Source organism: Dicentrarchus labrax, unplaced genomic scaffold, assembly GCF_905237075.1.
Source record: "Dicentrarchus labrax unplaced genomic scaffold, dlabrax2021, whole genome shotgun sequence".
Lineage (NCBI taxonomy): Eukaryota > Metazoa > Chordata > Actinopteri > Moronidae > Dicentrarchus > Dicentrarchus labrax.
This window is the reverse complement of record NW_026136712.1, coordinates 3,562,391-3,588,022: the sequence shown is the minus strand read 5'-3', so window position 1 is coordinate 3,588,022 and position 25,632 is coordinate 3,562,391. Positions and strand designations below refer to the sequence as shown.

At 39.9% G+C, this 25,632-nt stretch overlaps 3 protein-coding genes across 5 annotated transcripts; 2 read left to right on the top strand and 1 right to left on the bottom strand.

The window, feature by feature from the left end:
* Nucleotides 1-297: 297 nt before the first annotated feature.
* Nucleotides 298-5,124, top strand: LOC127372921 (uncharacterized). The gene is made up of 5 exons (XM_051416856.1): nt 298-539; nt 1,782-1,888; nt 2,353-2,448; nt 2,563-2,724; nt 4,303-5,124. Exons 1-5 carry the CDS (start codon nt 503-505, stop codon nt 4,513-4,515), a joined length of 615 nt encoding a protein of 204 aa, XP_051272816.1. The 5' UTR covers nt 298-502; the 3' UTR covers nt 4,516-5,124.
* Nucleotides 5,125-8,989: 3,865 nt separating this feature from the next.
* On the bottom strand, nt 8,990-11,606 carry mrpl27 (mitochondrial ribosomal protein L27). Its single transcript, XM_051416860.1, has 4 exons — nt 11,512-11,606; nt 10,518-10,646; nt 9,629-9,696; nt 8,990-9,536 (listed from the first exon to the last, which is right to left on the bottom strand). The coding sequence occupies exons 1-4, from the start codon at nt 11,549-11,551 to the stop codon at nt 9,330-9,332; spliced, it is 444 nt and encodes a 147-aa protein (XP_051272820.1). The 5' UTR covers nt 11,552-11,606; the 3' UTR covers nt 8,990-9,329.
* Nucleotides 11,607-11,985: 379 nt separating this feature from the next.
* Nucleotides 11,986-21,259, top strand: eme1 (essential meiotic structure-specific endonuclease 1). Of its 3 annotated transcripts, none has more exons than XM_051416801.1 (9): nt 11,986-12,102; nt 12,710-13,462; nt 13,664-13,791; nt 13,945-14,034; nt 16,226-16,347; nt 17,147-17,285; nt 17,835-17,950; nt 18,025-18,214; nt 19,464-21,259. In XM_051416801.1, exons 2-9 carry the CDS (start codon nt 12,736-12,738, stop codon nt 19,638-19,640), a joined length of 1,689 nt encoding a protein of 562 aa, XP_051272761.1. In that variant the 5' UTR covers nt 11,986-12,102; nt 12,710-12,735; the 3' UTR covers nt 19,641-21,259. The 3 variants fall into 3 exon arrangements, with proteins under 3 accessions (XP_051272761.1, XP_051272763.1, XP_051272764.1); XM_051416803.1 differs by having other exon boundaries at nt 12,087-12,239; XM_051416804.1 differs by lacking the exon at nt 11,986-12,102 and adding an exon at nt 12,110-12,252.
* The last annotated feature ends 4,373 nt before the right edge of the window (nt 21,260-25,632 follow it).

Below are 25,632 nucleotides of genomic sequence, written 5' to 3'. Positions count from 1 at the left end.
AAGACTAATAGAGTTGTTTTTACAGTGTGAGATTGCTACTTTTACTAATCTGAATATTTCACAACAACTTAAGTCTGAATCTCAAGTCTGTGGCCATTCTGTACAACCCTAACTGTGAAAATGTGATAGTATGTATTTATTTATTTATTGTATCTAGCAGTGATTTTAGTGAGTGGATGCACTATATTCTTTTTGAAAAGGTCGATTTTGGGCGCGTCTCCAACAACTTCCACTAGAGTTTGCACAAGAGTCAGCTTTGCAGAGTGTTTCCAAGACTGTCTGAGATTAGTTATCTCTGCTGGAAGCTCCACCACTCTCCTGACATGGTGTTAATGTTTAGCTGCTGGTTGATTCTGGGGAATCTGCTGTCGTCTTTAGGAGTTTGGAGAAAGCCAGAGAATCAGCTGTTTTCCTCCAGCTGGAGGGCAAAGGAGTGATTTGTTTGGAAGATAATGTGTGCAACTGATTGAAGAAAGATTCAAGTTTCATATCTTCTCCTGCGATGGCCCCAGAGCTGCTGACTGTCATTGTGGCGTCAGGTGAGTTCAGCTCCTTTTATTTCTCTTTACCTTCATGTTCCACTGGCTCAACAAGTGAGGAAAGGCATCATGTTTTTCTGCTTATTTTTATACTAATATTTCCTTAGTGGCTGATGACCACCATTAGGAGTTGATTTATTTACCATTACATTACATCAGTAATGACACAGGGGTAGCCTAGTTTGGGGGTAATGTATTTGTTATTTTCAAGTCTTTTTAAAGTCTGCTTTAATAAGGTGCATAGATCAGAGGTTTTCAAAGTGGGAGGAAGCAATCTGTTTCAGAGGCTCAGTTAATGGAAGTGAAAAAAGATTACAGACGTTTCTTATGTATCTGGTGTAGTCTAAAGTTGTCAAACAGCAATATTTGGCTATGTTGGCTCAATTGTCTGTGGGATCAAATAACATAATCATGATCCCACCAGCATCCAGGAATTGAGCAAAACTCATCAAGTAAACTATGGTAGTAACATTTTTGTAACTAATTTTTAGTAACAAGTTTTGCTGTGCAGTTATGCTTTTCACAAATGCTTTGCAGGTTTTGCTGTAAGCAAGCTCTCTAGTTGCACTTGACTTACATTTTTTATTTGCTTCCTCTAGTCAAACGTTTACTGGAAGCAGCTCGTACACAACATAAAAGCAACCTGACAACATAAATGTGTCACATGACTGGGCATTTCTGTCAGCAGGAATCATTTGTGCTTTTTGAACATTATAGAGGAATTATATCAACAAGGAACATACAGCCTATATGATTTAAAAGATATTTGAATGTTTATTTTTATGATTATTAATATGAGGTGTAACAACTTAGTAACTTTACAAATATTGTACTGTACGTGTTGACATTTTTAAGTTATTACATATAGAAGTTCAACATTTCCAGCTTCTAATTTTGTCAGTGCTGGGAGGATTTTGCCCCAAACCAATGAGGGGGATCTTTTTACATTTTTATTAACATTAATGTACATTGTTTCATAATAATGAATTGTTCTCCACATAGACCAAAACACACAGATCCTTAAATACCCCCAAAATTGTTTTTTTGCAAAACAGAAACTATAGAGGACAAATGGCAGCCACCTCACGTACATTGGCGTCACATAGACATGAACTTAACTGGCACTTGGTGTCCAGACGGAGATAAATGAATATTACCCATCTACCATTTCTGTCTCCTCATGTAGCCTGCTGTGTAATCTATTCTGAAGCAGTAACAGTGTGTCTCTCTCCTCTACCTCAGTGTCCTGTGTAGCTTTTTGTTTAGTGATACTGATGCTGGTGGTGGTCTTCTACAGAAAAGATCCTCTGTGCTGCAGATTCAGACCCCACAGGACAGATCACTATACAGTAAGAATCCACTACAGTAACCACAGAAAGACTTCAGACATCAACTACGACCCCTTCATACTACTGTAGCTTCTATGGATGAGATTGTCTCTAGGTGCTCGAGTTCTATATATTTATCTTTATTGTAACTTTTTTAAAAATAAGACAACGTAACCCTGGACTGTGAAATAACCTAATAAAGTTTATACTTTCTGAATTCTATCTGATTCTATTTCCTCTTAAGGAGTTCGGTCTAGACCTGCTCTATTTGAAAAGTGTCCTGAGATAACTTCTGTTATGAATTGGCGCTATACAAATAAAATTGAATTGAATTGAATTATTTCAATATTAACACTGCTCAGCGTTCACTATGAAATGTTGAGCTGGTTTACAAAAATGATTACTTCTAAAAGTCCCCTTTGTGTAACTCAGCAGAATGATGAACTCTAAAATCAGAACTAATCCCTGATGATCTCTCTTTCCAGGATGATCCTCCCCATTACCACAGCCGGCACTCTTTGATTGGCATCGGCCGTAATGAGCACAGGGTGGCCATGAACCAGGGAGCTGTTGGACTACAGGTAAAAGACTTGTCAGACTTTACAGAGAACTGATTCCTGCAAATATTTGAAATGGATTATTTGCAGCTGCCAGAAGTTTCATATCACATATTTGTGTGTGTGTGTGTAATCTAGCATCCTGGAAGGCTGTTTATAATAGGGAAGCCAAATGACTACCACCTGAATGAGGCTCTGCCGAGGCTGCCTTCCTATGAGAGCGTCCGCAAGAAAGACCGGCAGAGACAGATCCACAGCATGATCTCCCAGCGCTTCGGCCTTAGTGGCTGCCAGGAGGAGGTGAGCAGACAGAACCCTACTGTATGGTCATTCAGGAGGTTCCAGGTAGTTTCCCCAGACAAATGCCTTTAAAAAGACTTTCTAATACACTTCACCTTGATGTGAAAAAGGTGGTTCATCATTTTGGAAAATACACTTATTTGCTTTCTTTCCAAGAGTGATGTGAAAAGATAGATACCACTCTTGTGTCTGTGGGCTATGGAGCTGGAGGCGATTAGCCTAGCTTAGCATAAAGGCTAGAAGCAGAGCGTAACAGCCAGCCTAGCCCCCTTTAATGTTTAAGAATACGCACTCTAGAACAGGCCCTCTAAAACAAGCAATGATAATTTGTCATTTTAAAGATACATGATGTAACTACTTTCTTGAAGAACAGTTTATATTTAAGAAAGATGGTACCAAACCTGGCAACCTCACTGTGAAGACGTTGGGAAGGAGCTGGTGTATACCAATAAAGAGTTCTAGTAAATATAGTTTGATTTCACTTCCCCAAAACCACAAATGTTCATTTTCACAGAAGTACAGATTAAACAAACAAGATTCAAAATGTTAGTTCGTTTTAGAGGCGTTGGGCATAGTGTTTTAACATTGGACACAGTCAGGCTAGTCTTTATGCTATGCTAATCATATTCAATCTCCAGCTCTGTAAGCCGGACAACGTTTTTCAGGATGATTGAACAAATATGTGTTATTTCTCTAAGTCAACTTAACTGCACAGCTGTGTCGATCTCATTCACGCTTGTTGACATTTTCGTGGCCAGTTTTCTGTCTCTATTTTTCAAGTATGTAGCTAGGTAGCTAGCGAGCTATTTGGGAAGACTAAATAGGAGACAATTCATCAAAAAGTCCACCAGACACATCAATACACTTTCAATTGCTAAACAAGTCAGAGATGTTGGTGTCATTCAAAAGAAATTGGCTAACATTTCCTATAATGCTATGAATCGCATCTTTTTTAGTTAGATCCTCCCCGACTGGGAAATGCTCATGTCGTACAAGTTCTTTGCTTCCAGTTTGTAACACAGCTTTTCTGTTGTAGTCTCCACAGCCACAGTAGTTATAGAGTGCTGCAGGAATCCAAAAACCTGGAACTGAGAGAGCAATTAGCACTTCCAGTTCCCTTGTCTCAAAGTCAATGGGTTTTTGGTTAGAAGCCTGAAATAAGATCTGTGGTTAACAGAAGATTTTCATGTTTTGTTCTACGCCATAAAATATGTCAGTATACACCCCATACTTGAATTTTGAAGCTATTACGTATCTTAAAAAAGGCGGTTGCTAAGAAGTGGCTAAATGAGGAGATCGATTTTAATTACAAGATTGAATTACATTTGGAAGCAGTGGTGACGTTGAAGTCCTGCAACTGTGGTGCAGTTTCTTTATATCCTAACGTTATCTTTTTTCTGCGGGCAACACAATTATGCCTTAGGAACCAGGACAATGCTAACTTCCAGGTTGGCCTACAAAAATGGATCAACCCATCAGCACTCTATTCATAACTGTTTGCACTGGCTGTATTTGTAAATCAGTTAGAGTTCCCCTATAAAGTAATGATAATATTTCCTTTGTCACATTCCACTCTAGCCACCACCAACGTATGAGGAAACCCTTCGCCAGTCCTATGAAGTTTCACCTGTACATCTGCACACTCTGGATGTTCACCTGTCAATCCACACCCAAGATGACTCTTCATACGTCAGTGAAGACACAACCAACCCCCATCAACCGTCCACAGCACTCCAGGGGCCGTCTTCCTCCTACTGCCCAGCACAGAGCAATGTGTTTCTGTCTATCTGATGGTCCTAGATTTCGCTGCCAAGCCACAGCATGAGGAAAAGGACTACTGTTGTTAGTGCCAAGAGACTGACGTCAACAGGGACAAGAAGAGAGTTTTTGGGAAGGGAATGCTTGTGCTTTGAGGCAGAGCTGTTGATAGGCGATTCTGCTTGAAGATATTGTGATAATGAGTGTGACTCAAGCTGAGAATTATATATCTTTGCATTGTCCATGCAAATACTGGAAGGTTTTACTTTTTATTTTTTTTAAATGGTCTAATGGAAGGTTGGATTTAAAGGTTTGAAAAATATGATTCCTTTGATACTGATCAAGATATTTTTGTACTGAAGTCTTTTATTCAATTTCAATCAACATTTGCACCAATCTGTTAAGTAGATGTCAAGATATTTCAGTGGATATACAAAAGCTTTGACCTGCCGATTGCACTAGACAATAAGTCCATTCATTCCATTAGTTGTACTGAGTGGACAAAAAGGACCTGCATCCAGAAAGATTCAATGGTATTGAAATGTATCCAGATCAGTGTATCATATCATATCATATTAAAATAAAAATAAAAACTGAAATAATCTTTTGGATATGGACAGCATCTGTCTATATCTAAACATAGTACCGTATTTCTGTGCATTTATTCCATAACTCAGCCTCTGGGAACCATCAAAGTTTGAACAAACTTTCAATGCAAACTATCCAGTAGTAGTCTGGACCAAAGTGGTCAACCAACTGACTCTTAGACAGACAGACTGACATTTTTATCAATAGAGACTAACTTGCAGATTGCAACCAACTAAATACCACTGGATTTCCACACGTGTAGGAAAAACTACGGTGGCAGTAAAACTCGAAAAAAACACAAAAAGCCCCAACCAGAGTCAGTGCTTGGTTTATTGTAGAAACACGGGGCACCCTGTAGAAGAGGACCCGCTCCCTCTTCAGATAACAACTGCTCATTCTAAGACAACAAAAACGCAATGATGCTTACATTAAGGTGATTATACACTAATGAAGACATACCTATGAATATTATATTCCATTTCTTCCTTTAAGGTCAGTGTTGTCTTTTGTACGGACTTTTTACACAAATTTCCAGACAGCAAATGTAAAATTGTTATCTTTATTGGTTAACTAAAAAACACTAAGTACTAATACTATGTTTCACTCTCAAAGAGGTCTCTTAGGTAAGACCAGGCATTGCTTAAACAGTAACTCTGTTTGGCCTGTACTCATCACTAATGACTGTTAGTTTGAGTTTGAGAGGTAAAGTACGACTGTGCAAGGTTACTCTTTAACCCAGATCAAACACTAACCACAGAAAACACAAACCCACCTCAACCAGGAAGTATCTGGGAGGACTAGATTGCACGTACTTTCTGTTGTGCATCCACTGAGGATGACCTGCCCTGATACTGGCCTGAACCAAGAATGCGGCTCTCAAACAATGGCCATTGGCTATTCAGTAACTTCACGACTCATTTGTTCTTTGGAAAAACACGCACGAAGTAGCAGATATCAAAGAATCTATATGCTTACACTTATTTATAGAAATACTCCTCAGTAGTTTCTCCCTGACACATCATCCAATCAGCCAGCGGAATGCACGTTGACCCATAAACAGCGATTTACCCCCCGCCATCTAGGAGTTAAAGCGCCATGTCTGCAAACTCCTCACATCCATCATTGGTTCTGCTTCGTGACAGCGTTTCCACTCCCATACAGTGTACCAGGCGTTACCCACACTCCCTCAGCATACCACAAGCCTCTGAAATACAACTGTTCCTGCTGAAAGCTCTCTCAAAGAAATGCTGACAAAATATCTGGCTGATAAGCTCGTACCATTCACAACACATTTTATACAGGGAAAGTTCATTAGAAGAACATAGGCTGATAAAGGGAGACTGATAATCACCCCAGTCACTGAGTCATCATAAACCTTATTTTTCTTACTATTACTTATTTTTTCTGTAAATTCAGTCATTATCAATGTGCATTATGGACTGCACACTGGGATAAAATCAAGCTGAGGAGCTCATGCATTACTCCAGCAGTGACTGTTCAACATCTTGTGGTCAGTATTGGTATTGCATCTTTCCAACAATATGAAGCACTTGAAAACTTGCTGTCAAATCTTAATTAAGGTTAATTATAAAGCACATTTGAACACAGCTTAAACTGACCAAAGTGCTGTACAAAGTCCATTAACATATACAGTAAAAAGGTAACAAACAACAATAAATGACAAGGTCATAGAAATGACAACCGACTAACTGATTAAAAGATTAGTAGGTCAAAAAGGCCAAAGAATAGAAATGTGTTTTAAAACAAAGAGAGAGAGAGAGACAGTTTAATATCTAACAGCAACTGGTTCCACAGTTGTAGAGCAGCAACTGCAAAGAATCCCCTTTTAGTTTTAGAGCTAAAAAGCCGATCAGACTGATATCTCGTACCGCCACCACAAAAGCTACAGACCCCCACCGACGGCCCAACATTGGCCCGACCATCGGCCTGGTGTGTCAGGGCCTTTGGTCAGGGTTGGGAGGGTTAATGTAATGTAAATGCTAACCGGTTCAAATTATTAAATACCTTTTGAAAGATTTGTCAGTAACCTAGTCCAAGTAATATTAAGGTTTACTTTCTGTTACTTTTGGATTACCTCAACACTAAATATGTGAATAAAAACAAGAGAAAACAATAATAACTATTGATGCAAGTGTATTCTATAAGACAACAGAACAATGTAACTTTAGAAAAGAAAAAATGGAAAATGGAAAGATCTGAATCAATAATGCGTCCTCTGCTCCTCTATGTTTAAAGAAAAACTCAAGTATTTTAAAATTGTAATCTGCTAAATAATCCCTATTTTTACTAAATGTAACAGTACTCTCATTACAAGTATTTTCTGTAACTCTGTTACATGTGGGACATTCAGAAGAGATCATGTCAGATCTCAGAGAGCTAGGAGCTGAGTGCCACTGAGTAAGGGCTGTGATACAGGATGGGGCCTGACCATTAAGAGCCTTGAAGGTAATCAGAGGTCTAAAATGAACAGGGAACCAATGAAAAGAGGCTAGGCCATTTACCATTTACTTAATGAAAAGCGGGGAAGGCCCAAGTAAAGGGAATTTCTCTTTTCTGTAACATTAAATGTTTGTGATCAAAATGAGCAACAATCAAAATCAATAATGTTTAAACACTAAAAAAACCTGCTTTAAAAGGACTGTGGAGATGTGGTTTGCTCATACTTAGCTCATAATGGAAGTGAAAAGTTGAGAAGAATGGAACAGCCTGATGTTGAATCTGAGCGTCCCCTCTGTCCATCTGCATGCACCGAAGACTTCACTGCTGTTTTTTGTAGGACAGTGACGTTTGCAATTATGACTCCAACCCTGATGCATATAGTGTAAGGGTAAAATCAAGGGAGCACATAATGCAGTAGTGGTTGTATGACATCTAGTGTTTACTTTCTGGTACTGCACTGTTCTAATACTAAGTTTAATAACATAAGTTTGTTTCAAATCTCATTTGACTCTCTTCAATTATATTTAATATTTGTGGTTAAATTAGCAACAGTTGTAGTTAAAGTTGAAAGACCCATCCTCTGATAAATTACTATTAGTCTAAGACTGAAAAACTAAAATCTATGTACCCATTAATCTTGCAAAATGAACCAATAACCTTTGTTTAAATATCTATGTAATAAGAAGTCTCCCCTGTGCTACAAACCAGCCTGCAACTTTGATGAATGTGAGAAAATAAGGAAATGACTATTAGGCATTAAAGAAGTATTTCATGGTTTGTGGGCTATGCAAGGACAGGGTTGCTACAGTTAGATAAGGCCTTTTTAAGACCATTATGAAAACAATTTAAGACCTACCTCATATCCATAGTGGTGGAAAAAAAGAGTCCTGGAACTACTGTTTCAACTGAACATTTCTGACTTCCAATGCAACTCTAATGTCTTTACAGCCAAAGTTCCTTATTCCTAATCCTAGTTACAGCATGAACACACATTTTTACCAAAAACATTTACTTTTACTTAATTTAAAAACAAATGTTAACTTCATAATCCAATTCATTTTTAAAGTCTGGGAAAATGTGCACATTTCTTTGTATTTTTATGTAGAGATCCAATCATTTTTTCTTCCTGTAAAACAAAATGTGACACATGCCTATGTAAGCATGATCTAACCAATCTCAACCGGTCAATCATTCTTCAACTTATTAGTCATTTATTGGTTAGTGAGCTAGCAACAGCATGGCTACTGCGACAAGCCCCTCCATTACTGCCTGTTTTTACAGGAAATACAGAAATAGCACTCAGATCTTGTTTCATTGAGACTTTAAGACCTGTGAAATCATATTTAAGACATTTTAAAAGGCCTAAAATTCTGATTCTTTTTAAGGACTCACTACAGCATAGTTTTCTGGTTCTTTATGTACTTCCAATATAACAGATAACACAAAAGTCATCAGATGATACTTTTACATATAAAACTTTAATACAGTAAATAATGTACATATTCAGTATTACGGCAATGGCACCTCAGTTCTTTAAGGTGGGAAGTCCTGGGTGAACATGAAGGATGTCAGTGAACATGAACTGTAATGAATGACACCAGCACATAGTTACACACTTCTACCCTGTCCATGTGTCCAATACAGAGTGTCACATAATAATGGACACAGGAAGCTGAGGAGATTTCACTGACTGGCTGATTTCCAGACCGCGAGCCAAAATGTCAGCCAGTCCCTCTTTATCCTGGACCACCGCAATAACACCTGGGAAATAATGAGCTCTCAGTCTAGTCCTGTTAGTTTTAGACCATGTCCACCAGTTTAAACTTGCCCTCCTGTTTGACTGGCAGGACGTTGATGAAGGTCTTGTAGAGAACGGCTCCTCTCGGCAGCTTGGTGATGATCTTGGTGGACTCGCGGCTGCGGGGGTGCGGGATGTACACATCCTTGGTGAACCTGACAAGGCCGTCCTCCAGAGCGTAGAGCGTGTTGTTGGTTCCCAGGCCGACCTGCGGGAGAGAAAGTGGGGGACGCGATGAGAACGTGTGTGTTTTCACTGCGTCAGAGCGACCATTTCTGGATGTTAGGAAGTGGGACTTACGTAAGCTCCAGGGTGGTACCTCAGGAGCCTCTGTGTTGCAAGGATGTTACCGGCATGGACGAAGTTACCTTGTGAGCGAATGAAAGGAGATCTCTCGTTACAGCATTACAAGCTCACTATTCAGACAACATGTTAGACACTCTCACAGCTAACCCAATATAAAGGACCATTCTGGTGATCTTCTTTAAGTGAAGTTCGCCATGTTAAACCCCCATGTTTCTACAACTTTGCTACTAGATGACACTAAATCCCACACACTGGTGCTTTAAATTAGAAGGCCCGTGCTTTTTTTTTGGGGGGGGGGGGCTTTTTCATGCCTTTATTAGATAGTGACAACCGAAAACAGACAGGAAAGGTGGGTAGAGAGAGAGGGGATGACACGCAGCAAAGGGCCGCAGGTCGGATTCAAACCCAGGACGCTGCAGCAACTCTATATATGGGTCGCCAGCTCTACCGACTGAGCTAACCGGGCGCCCGTTAATCTATATTGTTAACAAATCCCATAATAAGTACTTTCTGACTTCCCTACCCTGTCTATGGCTGTCAGCCCTAAAGACCATTTCTCACAAATATATAGTTAGGGATGGGAATCTAAATCCAAAGTGTCTGCTCCACCAGATGCCTTTCTTCCACTCTGTTTCTCCACCGTGTTCAGACACACACAGAATAGAACAGTTGCGTTGACAATGAAAACCTGCATCCGCCTACTTTTTCTCAGAAAAATAATGAGTCTCTAATGAGATTTTAATTATTTTTGGACAACAATGGAGCTCTATGGCACAGAGGAAGACGATGAAGAGGTACTGAGTAATCAGCAGCTACTGTAGTACATTTATCCGGGCAGCACATGGTTGTCACTTTGAAATGGTTTGACATCATTTGTTATTACCATCCTGTTTCTTGAAGCCGTATCTTCGGCCAGCGCTCCTTCCTCCAAAGTTCTTGCTGCTTCCGCCAGACTTCTTAGAGGCGAACCTCACAGAGTCCAGAAGAGCACACTGACCGGGCACCAGCAGGCCTGAAAGCAGCACAGACAATGAATGGGACGTCACACACGTTCAGTTTCAGCCCTGATATCTAGCAGGCGCTCACTCAATGTAACTAATGACCAGTGTTGGGCTAGTTACTCAAACAAAATGGAATTTATTACTCATTACTCTTTTCAAAAGTACTATTATTACTTTACTTATTACTTCCTGCCAAGAGTAATTAGTTACACTACCAGTTATATTACTGCTATTCCCCACAAAATTGGTAATTGTCTCCTCTCAATTAAAGACAATTAAAATCCACTGTAGTTTGTTAAGATCTAAGTAATGGAGTATTTGGAGCTGCTGAATGATTCCATCTTCCAAACCTGGTTCCTCTATGACTACAAAAACGAATCCAACAATGGGATTGGATTGTTGGATTTCAAATGAGTAGGGGGTGACAACCGAAGATAAAATAAGACTTTATTGATTCCACACAGGGAAATTCACTCGCTGCAACAACTTCAGATACAACAAAATTATTCAATTCAATAACAAACAGAACAGAAATATACAAGATATAACACCAACTGAAACAACAGAATAATAGTTCATGTACGCTATAAAGAGATTTTTTTCTTTTACAAATGTGTCTATAAGGAAGTAAGGCTTTAACTACATCAGTTTCGTGGCGGTAACTGTAATACTGTTACTGAAGCTATTATCATTCATTCACACCTAGCAGCGCAGCTAGTGACGTTAGCATGGCGACCCTCCCGCGTTTAAAACGCACGTTCACAGGAAGCACGGGGCTGCTGGGAAAAAATACACAAACTTCTCTCGTTCTCTCGAGCTATTTGTAAACCGGAACAATGTAACGTTAGGAAATACTTATTTAAGTGTTTTTGATACCTGCTCTGGACTTGAGCATCAAGGACGCCAGCGCTGCCATCTTGAAAAACGTTACGTCCTTTGCGCGTTTGCGTCACATCCGGATACGTTTGGTTGCATTCAGGGCTCCCTTGGAACAACATTGTGACTGTATGGAAACAACACATTGAGAATCTGTTCACTATTATTAGACCCAAATTGTAGCCAAATGCCATTAAAAGTGCGTCTGCTTGATAAAAAAGACTACAAATAGTATTTTAAACGCATGGATATTTGTGGGCGAGCCGAGATGACACTTATATTTAATTTCGTATTTATTACAATGATTGCTTTTAATGTAATACTAGTGTTGAGTATTTTCTTTTTTTAATTTTGTGTCATTTTAATTGTTTGAATGTTTTTGAATGTTTTTAAATGTTTTATCTGTTTTAATGTTATTATTTGTCTTTACTTTCCGGAACAGTACGCTATGCGAATGAGGTTAAATGTTAAAAGACTGGCCTTTGGAACGGAAGTTTAGGGTCGTCCCATGTACGTGAATGCACCATTACCTCACAACCCGGGGAAATCAAACGAGCTCAACAGAAAGACACAACGTGATGTAACGTTACGGTGTGTTTATTACATTACATCATTACAAACTAGAGCTAGCAGCTAGTACAAGTAGCAGTTGTTTTTATTTTTTTAACCGAAATAGCTTAACGTTACTAATGAATTAACTCACGTCTGTATGCAAGGTTTCGTTCAAAGTGAGTACACAAAGTAAGTTAACGTTAGGTTATAAAGCCACTTCCAGCTGACACAGCGTTTGCTAGTGGTAGCTGTTAGCTAACGTTACTTCATGTTTTGGATGTCCGTAGTCAGGTGTATTCAGCTCGGCTTGCCCTTTGTGGTGTTTCGCCTTTTCTTTTTAAGGGAACATTTGTTTCTGTGCCAAACTGCGATAAAAAAGTAATTTATTTCTTGTCGGAAAGTTCTGCTGATTTGGCCAAAGCTATATATAATGTACCAAATATAAAAACACAGTTGAACTGAAATACGTTCTCCTTGGTGGGTTATATGTTATGATCTGGCAGATAACACAATAACTTACTAACACTAAGAAAAATAAATTTGACTGATTTCTGAATGAAGTTTGGTGGGCTGGAATTTCTGAGGTTACGAGAAGGCCTGTTTTTATTGATGCTCTAATCATTCTGGTCTCATATCTCATACACAGTAACTTTTGCTGGGACATGACAGAACATGAACAGCTACAGTGACTCCACCAGTGACCTTGACGAGGAGTTGCCCGTGTTTGACTTCCTCCAGCGGGGTCGACGCCTCAGCCAATCCTCCCAGAACCACACAGAGAAACCACACCGGAATGGCTCTGACGCGGAAATGGCAGCCATATTCTCGGCAAAGGGCAGTGCGGGCGCACGTACGGGAACGGCTGATGTAATGATGATCAGCAGCGATTCTGATGACGATGCACCTTATGTCCCTCTGGCACAGAGACTCAAACAGAGGCAAGACAATGTGATTAGTGCCTCCTCCGCTGTCACTAATGGGAAAGATGCTGAGCCGTATTTGCCATCCAATCTGGCCGGCTTGCATCTCTCTTGCCAGAACGACTTTCCAGAGCCAAAGCGCCCGCTCAGCTTCCATCAGCTGAGAACAGCGAGCCACGGGGTCCCAGACGGCTCAGTGGAGGTGGCCGCTCTCCCTCTGAACCCTCTCTCCGGCACAGGAAGCACCGGCGCGTCTCCTGCCAAGAAGAAACCTTCCAAGCGGACAGCGGAGGAGATCCAGGCCTCCAGGGAGGAGGCTCTGAGTAAGAGGCAGGCCAGGGAGAGACAGCAAAAGGGCAAGGAGGCGCTCAGGCAGGAACAAGAGAGACAGAAAGCAGAGAAGAAAGCTCTGGCTGAGGCTGCCAAGGCCCTGAGGCCTGAGGAGTGCATCAAGCACATGGTGGTGGCTGTGGACCCAGGTGAGGATACTTGGCACTGTGCACAAGTGGATAACAAAATCAGTTTGAAGCCAGTCGTGCCCTGGTGGTGTCTGCAGATTTATCGAAGATGATTTTATATTGCAAATAAATCCTGTGTGCTTATTGTTTTGTGCTTATTGAAGCTGTGTCGTGGCTTTATTGTGGGCTTGATTTGTTTGCTAACGGTGTGTGTGTTTGCAGCTCTCTTGCAGCTGGAAGGAGGTGGGACTCTGCTGGCGACAGTGCAGGCTCTGGGTTGCAGCTGCGCCATCGAGAAACAGCCCCTCCCACGCAGTGTCAGCTGGATGAGGAGGGCTCCCTGTGCACAGGTGATAACACACACACATCGTTTACCCGCCGCTGTGTTCTGTTCAAGGTGAAGCATGAATATACACTTGTCATATTTCTTGTGACTCCTTGCTGTAATTGCCTTAAACAAACGAGAAGCAGCTGAAGTCCTATCTGTTCCCTGTGTGCCTCAGCCAGATGATGGAGCGTGTGTGCCAGAGGACCACGTTGTGATGCAGATGACAGTTGACGACATCATCACTCTGATCCACAGCTACATTCAGGTTGGTGGTCACAGTTTAACAGAGCGACTGACCTCGCTGCTTTAAACACAGCTTGTTCCTCTGATAACTTAAGATCCAGACGTCTGATGACTAAAATCCTTCATCCAGTTCAAATTTAGAGTTAAAAAGCACCAAGATCTAAACAGTGGATGGTAACAATGTGGCTTCACACTGGATAAACAGTCAATGTATGACAGCTTCTGGCAGACAACCACAACGCTGACGCAGGCACAAAGGGGATATGACGCCAGTGACAGGCGACCGGTGAAACGCAGCGTTACCTGAATAAAATTACAGATTTCATATACATATAGAACATAGCTCTGGTGTATATACAAATTTTAATGCAAACATGACATCAGAGTATAGTAATAAAGTAATAAGTAGAAGTATGTTAATTAAAAATATGATAAATATAATAAATAAATAGAACTAAATTCACTTTAATGCTGAGCAGATGGTATTTGTTTCCTGTAAAGTGTGAAACAGCAAAAAACAAATGGCCATAATATACATCAGCTTCAAACAACAACATATTACATATCCAGCAGCTCTCAGAGGGCAGCAGGAGGAGGGGTTAGAGAGAGCCCATATTGCAGCCGGAATAAACCTGCTGCTGTTGAAAGACTTTGTCTTGGTGAGCAGTGATTTATAGCGTCTCCCACATGGCAGCAGCTACAACAGGCAGAACTCACGAGTGGCATCCGAGATCATTTTCCTCATCCTTTACAGTACGGAAAGGCAAATATAAAGGAGTAATGTTTGAGATGAGCTTGAGATTTGTGTTATTATAGAAAAAAAATATCAAAACTGTTCTCTTCTCTAACTGTCAGCTAATCCCATTTTCTGTAAATTCAATGAATAAATAGTTTCTGTAAAATAAATGACCACATGAAATGGCCAATCTTATTACTTTTTTAATTACATACTTGACAAATGAAGGGTACTACATGCACATGTAGCTGTTTGAGTCTGCCGTGGGGACCGGTCTGCAGTTTTTTGAATTCAAGCCATGTGAGGATATTCATGGTTATCACGATAATGGAAATTCACCACAAATGTTATCATGATGCATGATAATATCGTATATCGTCTCATCCCTTTAATGGACACCTATAGGGGCAGACTTGATTTCAACAGGTTTCTTTTATATCCACAATATCTGGAACTTACCTGAAGAGATGATTTGATTGAAGGTCTGTATTTCGGTTGCAGCAGAGCCAATGTGTGACTGAATGAATGAAGTGCGTGCAACTGTGCTGTGTGTTAACCTTGTATAGAAAAAAAGACTGGATGAACGCTTCAAAACTGTCATATATGGATTCAAAAGTATAGAAATAAATATATATGTTCAAAAAGTAAAGCAAAACAACTCGAGTCTGCTTTTATCTCATTCTGAACGTGCAGCCATTTTTAATTCAAAATGCAACACCTTGTAGTTCTTTTAATAAACAAACTAAAATGGCTCCTACAGTACGGTTTTCTGGTCCGTCTCAGACTCTGCATACCCATATCGCACAGCCCTACTGTAGATACAGTGTGAACAATTAGTATTCTATTGTATACTATTTTGATGAAATTAATGAAAAGACTAAATTAAAAATAGGGGTAAAAGTCAGTGAACCCTGAGCTGCTTAAAATGAGCAGGAAAATACAATCAGGTGGCACAAATTGTTGGCTAAATGAACCAATGAAATGAGAGCTGTTTAGGGGAGAAACAGATCAAACCAGGTCTTTTCACTACACAGTTAATTTCCTCAAAAAGGTATATGGAACTGATAAACATACACCTGTTATTTCTTATAAAAACTACTGGTTCTGATTAAGTAAAGAAATCATTTGTTGAAAGTAAGACAAACACAGAATATCATCAGGTCCTTTAAGCAGGGGCAGTACGCTATAAATTAGAAATGCAATAGTTTCATATACACAATTCTGTTCATATTAAGTTTTATTTATTTATTGCTTTATTAAATTCTCTTGTCCAAGTCAGTGATTCCATGCAAATTGTATTTACAGACTGTGTTATTAACATTTTAGTTGTACACGTAGTTTTGTTTTCTGCAGTGCATAAAAACGGTTCACTGCACTCAACATTATTTTGAATTTTTAATATTGTGATTATAGCTGCATTGCAGCTGTTTCATACATCAATACATTTCCTGCTACACCAACATACCATGTTATGCAGGAGGAGAGGCACGGCGGGCCTGGCTCCGGCCCCACTCTGACCTCCTGGGTGCAGGAGCAGCAGAGGCGTAACCCCGGGAAGACCCTCAGCCTGGTGGTCATCGACATGGAGAAATACTTCAGGTAGGGAAGGATCTATTAGGACCTGGATTTGGAGCTGCTGGACATTTAAATTCAGCAATATTTCATTTTAAGGCTGCAAGTAGCAATTACTTGATTGATTTTTGACTTTTCAGAAATGCATTATTTAGTCTATAAAATGTCTGAAAACAATGAAATATCCATCTTTACATGTATCTTTTTGTCTGACCAACAGATCAACTCATACATATAAGTTTACAATGATTGAAAACTGACAAAAGCAACAAATCTTCACATTAGAGAACTGGGAATCAGAGATTTTAACCATTTAAACCATCATAAACCAGTGATTCCCAACCTTCTTTCCCTAAGGGAGCCCTTTTCTATCATTGAGTAAACTGATGAGCACCCCCACCCCCAGTCAGTCTTTGCTGACCCGATTAAACAGCTATCAAAACATATTTTCTGTTGATCAATAATTGACCAATCATTTCAGCAATCCTTCTGCAGTCAGATTGGAGTCCAGTCTCTTAAAAGCTGCTGCAGTGTTTGACTGATTGATTGGGTGGAGAGGGCAGAGGAGACAAGTGGCTCTCGGTGTGAATGTGCACAATAGTGTGAAGTATAGCACTCAATGACATGTTAAAAAAACAACAAGGAATAGCACTCAGACACTGTGTACCGTGTGTACTGCCACCTTAGCATGTGGGAACATGTCACCTATCGGCATCGGCAGAGAGTCGTCAGAAAGGGGAAATATGTGTGAAGAGAAGGAAATGGACACACTCTGAGAAACAGACGATGTCCGGAGTGAAAGTACTCATCAACTTTATGTCCTCAGATCCCACAAGTCACAAACCCAGAAGAGGTTCCGAGATGCAGTCGTGGGCGAGGGGCGAGGGGGAGGGAAAGCGAAGAAGACGCGGAAGAATGGCGGAGCTGAGGCACTACCTGAGGTGTCACGAGTTGAAGTGGAGGAGGTAGGTCAGTTGCTGCAGGAAGTACATCCCCATTTTTCACTATGTAGAGACAAAAAATGTTTTTAATGTGAAAACACTTTATATTTTAATATATATTTAAAGTATTCACTAGATTTTGTAGCTTAAAGTTCCATTAATTTACCTTTAACTAACGAGGGACAATAATCAATGGAAAGCAAATGGAATTTTAAGATATGAATGTATTTTTAATGGGCTTTATAAAGGGTATAAATCCTTTAAGATTGACCCAAAAAGTAAAATAAAACCATCCCTTGAAGGTGCAGTGTGTAGGATTTAGTGCCATCTCACATATGTGAGATGGCACTAAATCCTACACACAGGTTATCCATTAAAACCCCCTAATATAATCTAAAAAAACTAGACTTTTTAATCTGTCTCATGTACTACTGTCAGAACATGGAAAATTTCAGCAATAATGAGAAAAGGTTCTTTTTATAGAAGTTACCTACTGCGGCTTTAAGGATTTAGATTTAGGAGTAAATTAGTGTTTCATAGTGACTCACATTGCTTCCTTCAATATCCCATCAGGCAGTGGTGCACCTCCAGCTTCACACTGGCGCCTCGGTCCGCTTCTTGTCCACCTGGAAGGACTTCTCGGATCACATCGCCATGACAACCAAAGCAGTCGCAGAAGCCCCTTTCAAGTGAGTGAGCTCTTTACAACTCCGCCCGTCTCTTTTCCCTGTCAGATCAAACACTCATCCTCCCGTGTTTTCAGGCGAGAGAGGGAGAAGACGGGCTTCTCCTTCTACCTGGAGAGTGAGTGGGCGGGGGGGCAGCGAGTGGATAAAGCCGGGAAGGGGCTACTGCAGGTGTGGAAGAGACAGATCCAGCAGCTGAACCGAGTCAGTCCAGACATGGCCTCCGCCATCCTGGCAGCGTATCCCTCCCCACAGCTGCTCAAGAAGGTACGCTAATCACTGCAGCCCAATGCTACGATGTTTTATTTCATGCTTGGTCGCAAAGCCCCAGACCAGGTAATCAGCTTGGTGTTCTCCTGTTTAAAAAACATACACAGTAAGCCTATATCTCAGCATTTCATTCATTTCTGTGAAGAAAAGTTTATATTATTATTTAAGCATTTGAAAAGTATTCAGCTAATAGAGCAATGGCAAGCATCAGGGCAAAGAAAACAGTGAATTTGTCAAAAAAAGGAGTCTATTGAGAGTGTATGATTGTTCACAATAAAGAGAATTGTATAAAAAGTTCCCAAAATATCAAAAAAACTAAAAAAGCTCAGTCAGGGGTCAGTTTACTCAGTGATAGAAAAGGGGTTCCTTAATGAAAAAGGTTGGGAACCAATGGTCTATATGATGTGAATTACTTAACGTTTCAGTAGAACCCCCATCAGTGTTAATCAGTCATAATGACGGACAACCTTCAGATTTTTCTGTCAATTGATGATGGAAAATAAAATGACCTCCGTGGCTGACATAGACAATCATATTTACATTGGGGGGACAAGAAAATATAAGAATATAGGAAGTTAACATTTTTGTTTACTATTATTAAAAATGAATGATTTGGTGTGCAGTAATGACTAAAAATACCTTATTGTAATATACAAATATCTTGTTTTGTTGTGTAATGATTCATTGAATTGATTTCTTTTGTTAGGATGGTAGCAATATACTGCGGTTCCCTTTTGTTTCATCATTGCTTTTAAACTGAGTAAGAGTGCAGCCTTAGTTCAGACCCATTTTACATGTTATTTGTAATTCCTGTGTTTATTACTGGCCTCAAACTGCTAACATATAGACTGTACAACTGTGTCCAGACCTCAACTTCAGTCTGACAACCTTGGCAGGAAAGCAAATCTGTTCAAATTCAAGCACTTTAAACTGTCCTGCGTTTTCTGTTGAGTACATGTTCGTTATTAACTGCTTTTTCTCCTCGTTAAAAGCATCATAGCTGCATTTTTAAAAGCAGCTTCGAGGCAAGTGCCACGTCCCTCCTATTGTAAATGCATCTTATAAATAACACACTTTGGTACACTTTTGAATCAGGGTGTCCATTAAGCCCACAAGGGGATGAGTCCTTAAATGTCAAGGCAAACATTTTCAGTCCTATCTAAAGAGGAACATCTGCGAACATATTCGAATAATGCAACTTTTTTTTCTTTTTCGTTATATTGAATATTTCCTTGTCTCTCCACAGGCTTATAAACTGTGCAAGACGGACCGCGAGAAGATCTCCCTGCTGTCTGACCTTCTGATCCGCAGAGGAGAAGGCGTCACCTCCACGTCTCGACGGGTCGGTCCGGAGCTTTCCAAACGCCTCTTCCTCATGATGAACTGTCCTGACCCCGAACAGACTCTGGACTCCACCGTCTGACCTCTGAAATCTGTTTGTTTCTAATCATGTTCCCAACAGCTTCGGACTGTTCACACTGAATGTGATACAAAGTAGTTAGAATTCTGTTTTTCATGTATTGTATATATTTAAGTTTTATGAAATCTTTTAAGAACATTATCATTAAGGAATAATTTCTAGGAAACCTCATACACAGTTAATAAAGGGAAAGTTTCATTTTTTTCAATGTGGGTTTTATTCTCATGCTGGCTGTTGTTCATGCTAACTTTACACTCGCCATCTTTCTTGTAGCATACACCAGGGGAAGCATTTATATAAATGTTCACGTTTTCTAAATTGTTTCCAACACCTGTCTCAGAGTCTCTCCTAAAGAGAATAACGGCTAACACCATTGGAATCTACTTCCTAACATGCTAGCTATCTGTCAGTTAGTTTAGAGCTAATGAGCTAAATCACCAGGATATCCCAGCCTCATGCTACGTTAATGTGGCCATGCTAAAGGAAGTAAACATAGAAATTAGCCTCCTGAATTAGCGATTGCAATCATTAAGGGATCTACTTCTAGGGTAACGTTGTGGCTAACCGAACTAGCTTCTCACTTGTTAACCCGTGAGGTTGTGATATGCTGTTGATTTAGCATCATTAGCTTTAGGTAGCATGGCTATGGTTGAAGAAAAACAAAGCCTCCTGAATGAACAATTACAATTATTAAGGGATCTATTTCCAGAGCTGGAGTAATACAAATGTATGACATATTCCTTCATATATATAAATTACTTCAATGAAGATAAAAATATATTACAAAAATCTAATTTGCTACAACTTTACTCTAGCATGTTCACCCGCTATATTGCTATAGCTTTGCACTGCTGTTAAGCTAGTTGGAGCACTATGCAGTTAGACATTTCAGTTTACTTCAGTTTGGATGTTTTATGTGAAATTGAAAGTTCTTGGGAAGGTTTTAGCAGACTCTGCTACGAGCCGAGATGTAGGTAACAAGTTTGAGCATGGCTCACAGTTAGCTCAGCCGGAGCGCTGCATGAGTCCCAAAATCTAGAAATGAGTTTGCATGTTTCCACTTCCAGTTCCCTCGCCTCAGTCAGGGACTGTTTTGGAGGCGTTTCTGGTTAGATGCCCTGAAGTCACACTGCATGTCAGTAAATGTAATTTAGTTTGAAGTTTGAAGAGATCTGAAACCTTGGTTTTTAACAGCTTATTTTCCGCAATAATCCAAAATCCAAAATCCAAAGGGAAAATCCCATTTACTTTCTGTTGAAGAACCCAGAGCAATGCTAACTTCCAGTTTGAACTATAAAAATGCGTTATCCCTTCAGCATTGTATGAGAAGACTTTCCCATCAAAGAGTCATTTTTCAAAACTATGTTCTGGTATATTTAATAATGTTTGAAGTTGTACCTTTAACAAGTATGTTTCTTTTTATATTTTAGTATCTTTATTTTCAGTATTTAGGCAAGAATGGCCGAACCAGTGTCATTCACACTAATAAAGACACTCACCTCTGTGTGGAACAGTATCTCTGTTGTTCACCTCTAATCTGGTTTAATGAAGCATTATGTTCAGTGTAACACCTCACCCCTTATGTGTTTTAACTGCTGTCCAATTAAATTACATGTGGCCAACCTCTGGGCTTTCTGTGTCATTGGGTGCTCCCGTGTCTTCACCGCCTGTGTGTGTCGAGCCTTGTTTCACCTGGCCCTGTTTGTGTTTTCATGGAGTGCAACGGTAAAATGCCGCCACAAATCTGCTCTACTCTGCTTTGCAGTGCCCACGGCTCATTTCCGCCGCATTAGCAAAAATGGAACCTGACCAAGAAGTGATGAGTGCCTGGAACAGAGGAAAAGAGGGCAAAAGAGACGAATGGGTAACGAGCTGTTAAATGGGCTTAAGAGATGAGCAACATGTCTCACCCCAGGTCCTGCATACAGAGAGACATTGAGAGGTACAACAGTCCATGGTGACTAGTGAGGTTCAGAGAAGGGAAAGGACTGAAATAAGCTGGGAAATGAATAGAACGTACAGTACATAGACCACATAGACCCTCATTCCCGTAATGAACCCCAATTTTGTTCCAGTGATCCCTTAAAGGTAGACTTTCTTTTATATGTAGCAAGGTAATAGTGTGATCTTAGCACACAAGATTTTACACTCCACATTGGAGTTATTTCTAAATAAAAAGAAAGCAGAGCTATTTTGCAGGGGGACTTAAAGCTGCAGTAGGTTATTTCTTATTAAAAACATTACTTTTCATATTTGCTGAAACTTTCACTATATTCTGACAGTAGTACATGAGAAAGATAATCTGTAAAAAAAATCACATCAGGTTCCTCTGGCTCCTCATAGAGGTCCTAATGGTATTTGAAAGAATCCACCGAGCCTGAACAAAAACAACCAATCAGAGCCCCAAAAGATATAGAGAGGATCTGGGTTGGAGGCTTGAAGATAGTTGTCTAATTCCCAGGGTCCCAAAGCATATGTATCTGACGACCTGGGAATGAGACTCAATTACTGTTCTTGGCTCTGATTGGTTGTTTTTGTTCAGGCCTGGTGGATTCTTGCAAATACCATTAGGAGCACTAGAACGAACCAGAGGAACCACATTTTTTCACAGATTATCTGTCTCATGTACTACAGTCAGGATATAGTGAAATGACAAAAATGAACGACAATTATTTTCATAAAAATGACCTACTGCAGCTTTAAAGGGCTGGTTTACCAAATTACAAAAAATGGTTTTGATTTAATCTGTCAGTTATTTTCCTTTCTGGAAACCAAAACAAAGCTTAAAGTATAGTGATTCACTGAGTCACCAGAAGCAAGCTGGGACCAATCAGCATCCTATATGGAACTACTATTAGCTAAGGCACGAGCTACGGCCATGGTTTAATGCCTAACGTGTGTTTGCTGGAATACAACAATGGCAACTGCTAAAGAGGTTAGCGGAGATGCTGCTAGCATCAGTTCTATTAGAACTGGAGAGTATTTTCTCATGGAAAGAAGAGCAAAGAACGGTGCTGAAGGCTTTTATTCATGGAAAAGATGTTTTCCCTCTTTGCCTGTAATACAAAGTCCAAAGTCCCCCAAAAAAGATGAGTGCAGCTTCAAGCAGGATCACAATGCAAGTGATATAACAAATTTCAGTAAAACACCATAAAATAAGTAAACTAAATTTAAGTTTACAGTCTCCACTACAATCATGATTCAGCAAGGCTTATTTCTGGCAGTTTGACTGGATCAGGCAAGAGACCTCTGCCCAAGGATCTTTAGAGACATATCAGCTTAGTACATTCACCACCATACTGTATGGGGATGAAGCCAGAAACCTCACATCTCAAAAACCTAGGCTAATAAAACCATAAAACCATCTTCATGACTACCGCCAGGGAAAAATTTGTTTTTTCAGTCATTTCTGTTGAACTGAATACACACGGCACTGCTGTAGAGGATACTGTACTGCAACATCAGCTGTGTATGGCAACTGAGTGTGATCTATAATGGGTTTTGGCATCACTGCCCCAAAGCTATTGTTACATTACATGATTCAGTAGCTTTTAGTCCATGTAGTCATGCAGGAGGAGCAGTGCGCTTTCTCCAGATACCCTGAGTTCAGGACACAGAACTTGGCAATTACAGTGAAAGATACACAGCTTTGCCCTACCTCAGGACAGGCTTCTCATCCTTTCTTGTTTGCTTTGAGGTGGGGGAGACTTCAAAGATGCCAGTGGTACAGAGTGAAAACAGAAAAAGGGATGGTGCGGGGCAAAAAGCAGGAGATGTGTGTGTCTCTTTGACCTCACCTCAAAAGGAAAGATGGTTTCATCTTTAAAAATTGAGAAATATTGAGAGCAATGCTTCAGAGCTTCACTGTCAGTTTATCTACAACGGGCACATATTCACTTTAAGATTCTGTTTGATGCACACGAAAACATGTAAACGTGGCATTTATGTATGGCACAGCACACTTAGTGATAAGACTGCACTTAAAAAGGCAACATTTTAGCCTTATACAGGGCAACTGCACCATCATATTCTACCATTATTCCACTGACATAACAGGCTCATAAAGGAATACTTTCATCAATTTTAGAACACAAAATACACAAATGCAGGGGTTCTGGGCAGGGTCTCATTAACTGACTCATGGACTGTGGGCCCTTGTATTACACGCTTTTCAGACATGCAATGTCTTTTACATATTCGTCATCCTGACAGCACTCTTAGGTCAAACAAAGTAGCATTTTAACACGGTTCAGGTCTGAACTGACAGATTGAGGCAATTAAAGCCAACACGGACATAACAAAAACTCCAGTTCCTCTAATGGCCACTTGAGGCTGGCTCCAGATGTGAGTCCGTCTCTATAAAGGCCCATATTAAAATGCCCAACTTTACAGCAGAAATAAATATGTTTACAGCCTGGTTGAGAACGTTCATTAGGGGCTTCACTGTGAGAGTGATGAGTGTCCCTTGTGCTTGCGATGGTCATTAATTAAAGATCCCCTCCAGTATCAAGACATACATACAAATAATCTGCTTGGAACAATAATGTGTGTCTGATATATTTAATTTCCACATTAACACCCTTAAAATGTCATCTATTCCTTCTACTTCATTAAAAACTCCAGAATCTCTGAATATGTAAATGTTGTTCATTTCTAAAGTTTTGCTGTTGGACACAAGATGTCTCCTACTTCACTGTAAAGTCCATTCTCAGTGGATGTGCACTGGTGGCTTCAAGTTTCTACATCACACTGTACAAGTTGATACTGGACCAGGACTGACTTCCTAACTATTTGTGATGTCACAAATCCTGCTATTAGGTCACACCCCTTAAAATCAGATGTTCAATGAGCACAGAGAAACTTTCCACTTTCAGCAGATGAATGTGAAAACATCCTTCTAGTGTCAAACTCTGCACTGACAGCATTCTGCACAGTGAAGATCAAACACCACACTGTTGGAACAAGAAACACATTTCTGACTGGAGGGCGACTTTAAGGCTCTCACAGTAAAATATGTTTTAAAATTCATCACTTTTGAGAGAACTCTTCTTCTGTGATATCATAACTAATGGTCTACCATCGCTCCCTTCTGTGCACCAAATATCATGCTACAATTGTGTCTCTTACTGTAAATGAGCTGTCACGTGTGAATGAAGCTGTAGCTAATATAAAATATGCCTACAGTGTGTCTTAATAACAAAAAGCTGTCACTTTAATAGATAAATGAAGGCAGCAATGTCATTTGTTACTAATGGTATGTAGTTTGTGGTAACTTGATTAAATACTCATTTATTTAGGAATGTGTACTATGTAAGCACAATATAAACGGAAATAATAATGGTTTCTATACTAGATTTTAACAGCAGATTGGACCTCAACATATGTGCTGTGTCACTGTGTTCAGACAGAACATGAAGCAAATGTTAAAGGTCCAGTGTGTAACATTTAGGAGGCTATTGTCAGAAATGGAATATAATATTCATGGGTATGTTTTCATTAGTGTATAATCACCTGAATATATGAATTGTTGTGTCACCGTAGTTTTTGGCTGAGCAGTATTCAGTTGGTTGCAATATGCAACTTCACCACTAGATGCCACTAAATCCTACACACTGATCCTTTGAAGGTCAGTGAAATGACAGAAATTCATACACATTCACAAACATTGAGACAAAGATCAGGGGCGGACCAACTGAATCTGAATGAAATATGTGTTCTATGTACCCATGAGTCTCCCCTTTGCAGACATAACACTATGCTAATCCCATCCAGTTTTGGGCAAAAACCTTACAGTTTTTTTTTTGCATGTGATATAAAAGTGTTATTTTCTCCAAGTGTATTTGAATATTCCTGCATACTGGGGTCCATAAACAGTATTAGAATTGCATAAATTGCATGCTGAGACACATACTTCATCCCACCCCTGCATAAGTTCCTCACTTGTGCCACCCCAGTCAAAAAAGCTTGGACACACCCCTGACAAAGACGCATCCTG

Coding starts and splice junctions, on each gene's coding strand:
- LOC127372921 (XM_051416856.1), top strand. CDS start 503: ATGGCCCCAGAGCTGCTGACTGTCATTGTGGCGTCAG. Junction 1,889..2,352: donor ACAGGACAGATCACTATACA/GTAAGAATCCAC, acceptor CTCTCTTTCCAG/GATGATCCTCCCCATTACCA. Junction 2,449..2,562: donor AGGGAGCTGTTGGACTACAG/GTAAAAGACTTG, acceptor TGTGTAATCTAG/CATCCTGGAAGGCTGTTTAT.
- mrpl27 (XM_051416860.1), bottom strand. CDS start 11,551: ATGGCAGCGCTGGCGTCCTTGATGCTCAAGTCCAGAGCAG. Junction 10,647..11,511: donor GATGCTCAAGTCCAGAGCAG/GTATCAAAAACA, acceptor TGCTGCTTTCAG/GCCTGCTGGTGCCCGGTCAG. Junction 9,697..10,517: donor CGGCTTCAAGAAACAGGATG/GTAATAACAAAT, acceptor TTCGCTCACAAG/GTAACTTCGTCCATGCCGGT.
- eme1 (XM_051416801.1), top strand. CDS start 12,736: ATGAACAGCTACAGTGACTCCACCAGTGACCTTGACGAGGAGTTGCCC. Junction 13,792..13,944: donor GGAGGGCTCCCTGTGCACAG/GTGATAACACAC, acceptor TGTGTGCCTCAG/CCAGATGATGGAGCGTGTGT. Junction 17,286..17,834: donor CACGAGTTGAAGTGGAGGAG/GTAGGTCAGTTG, acceptor ATATCCCATCAG/GCAGTGGTGCACCTCCAGCT.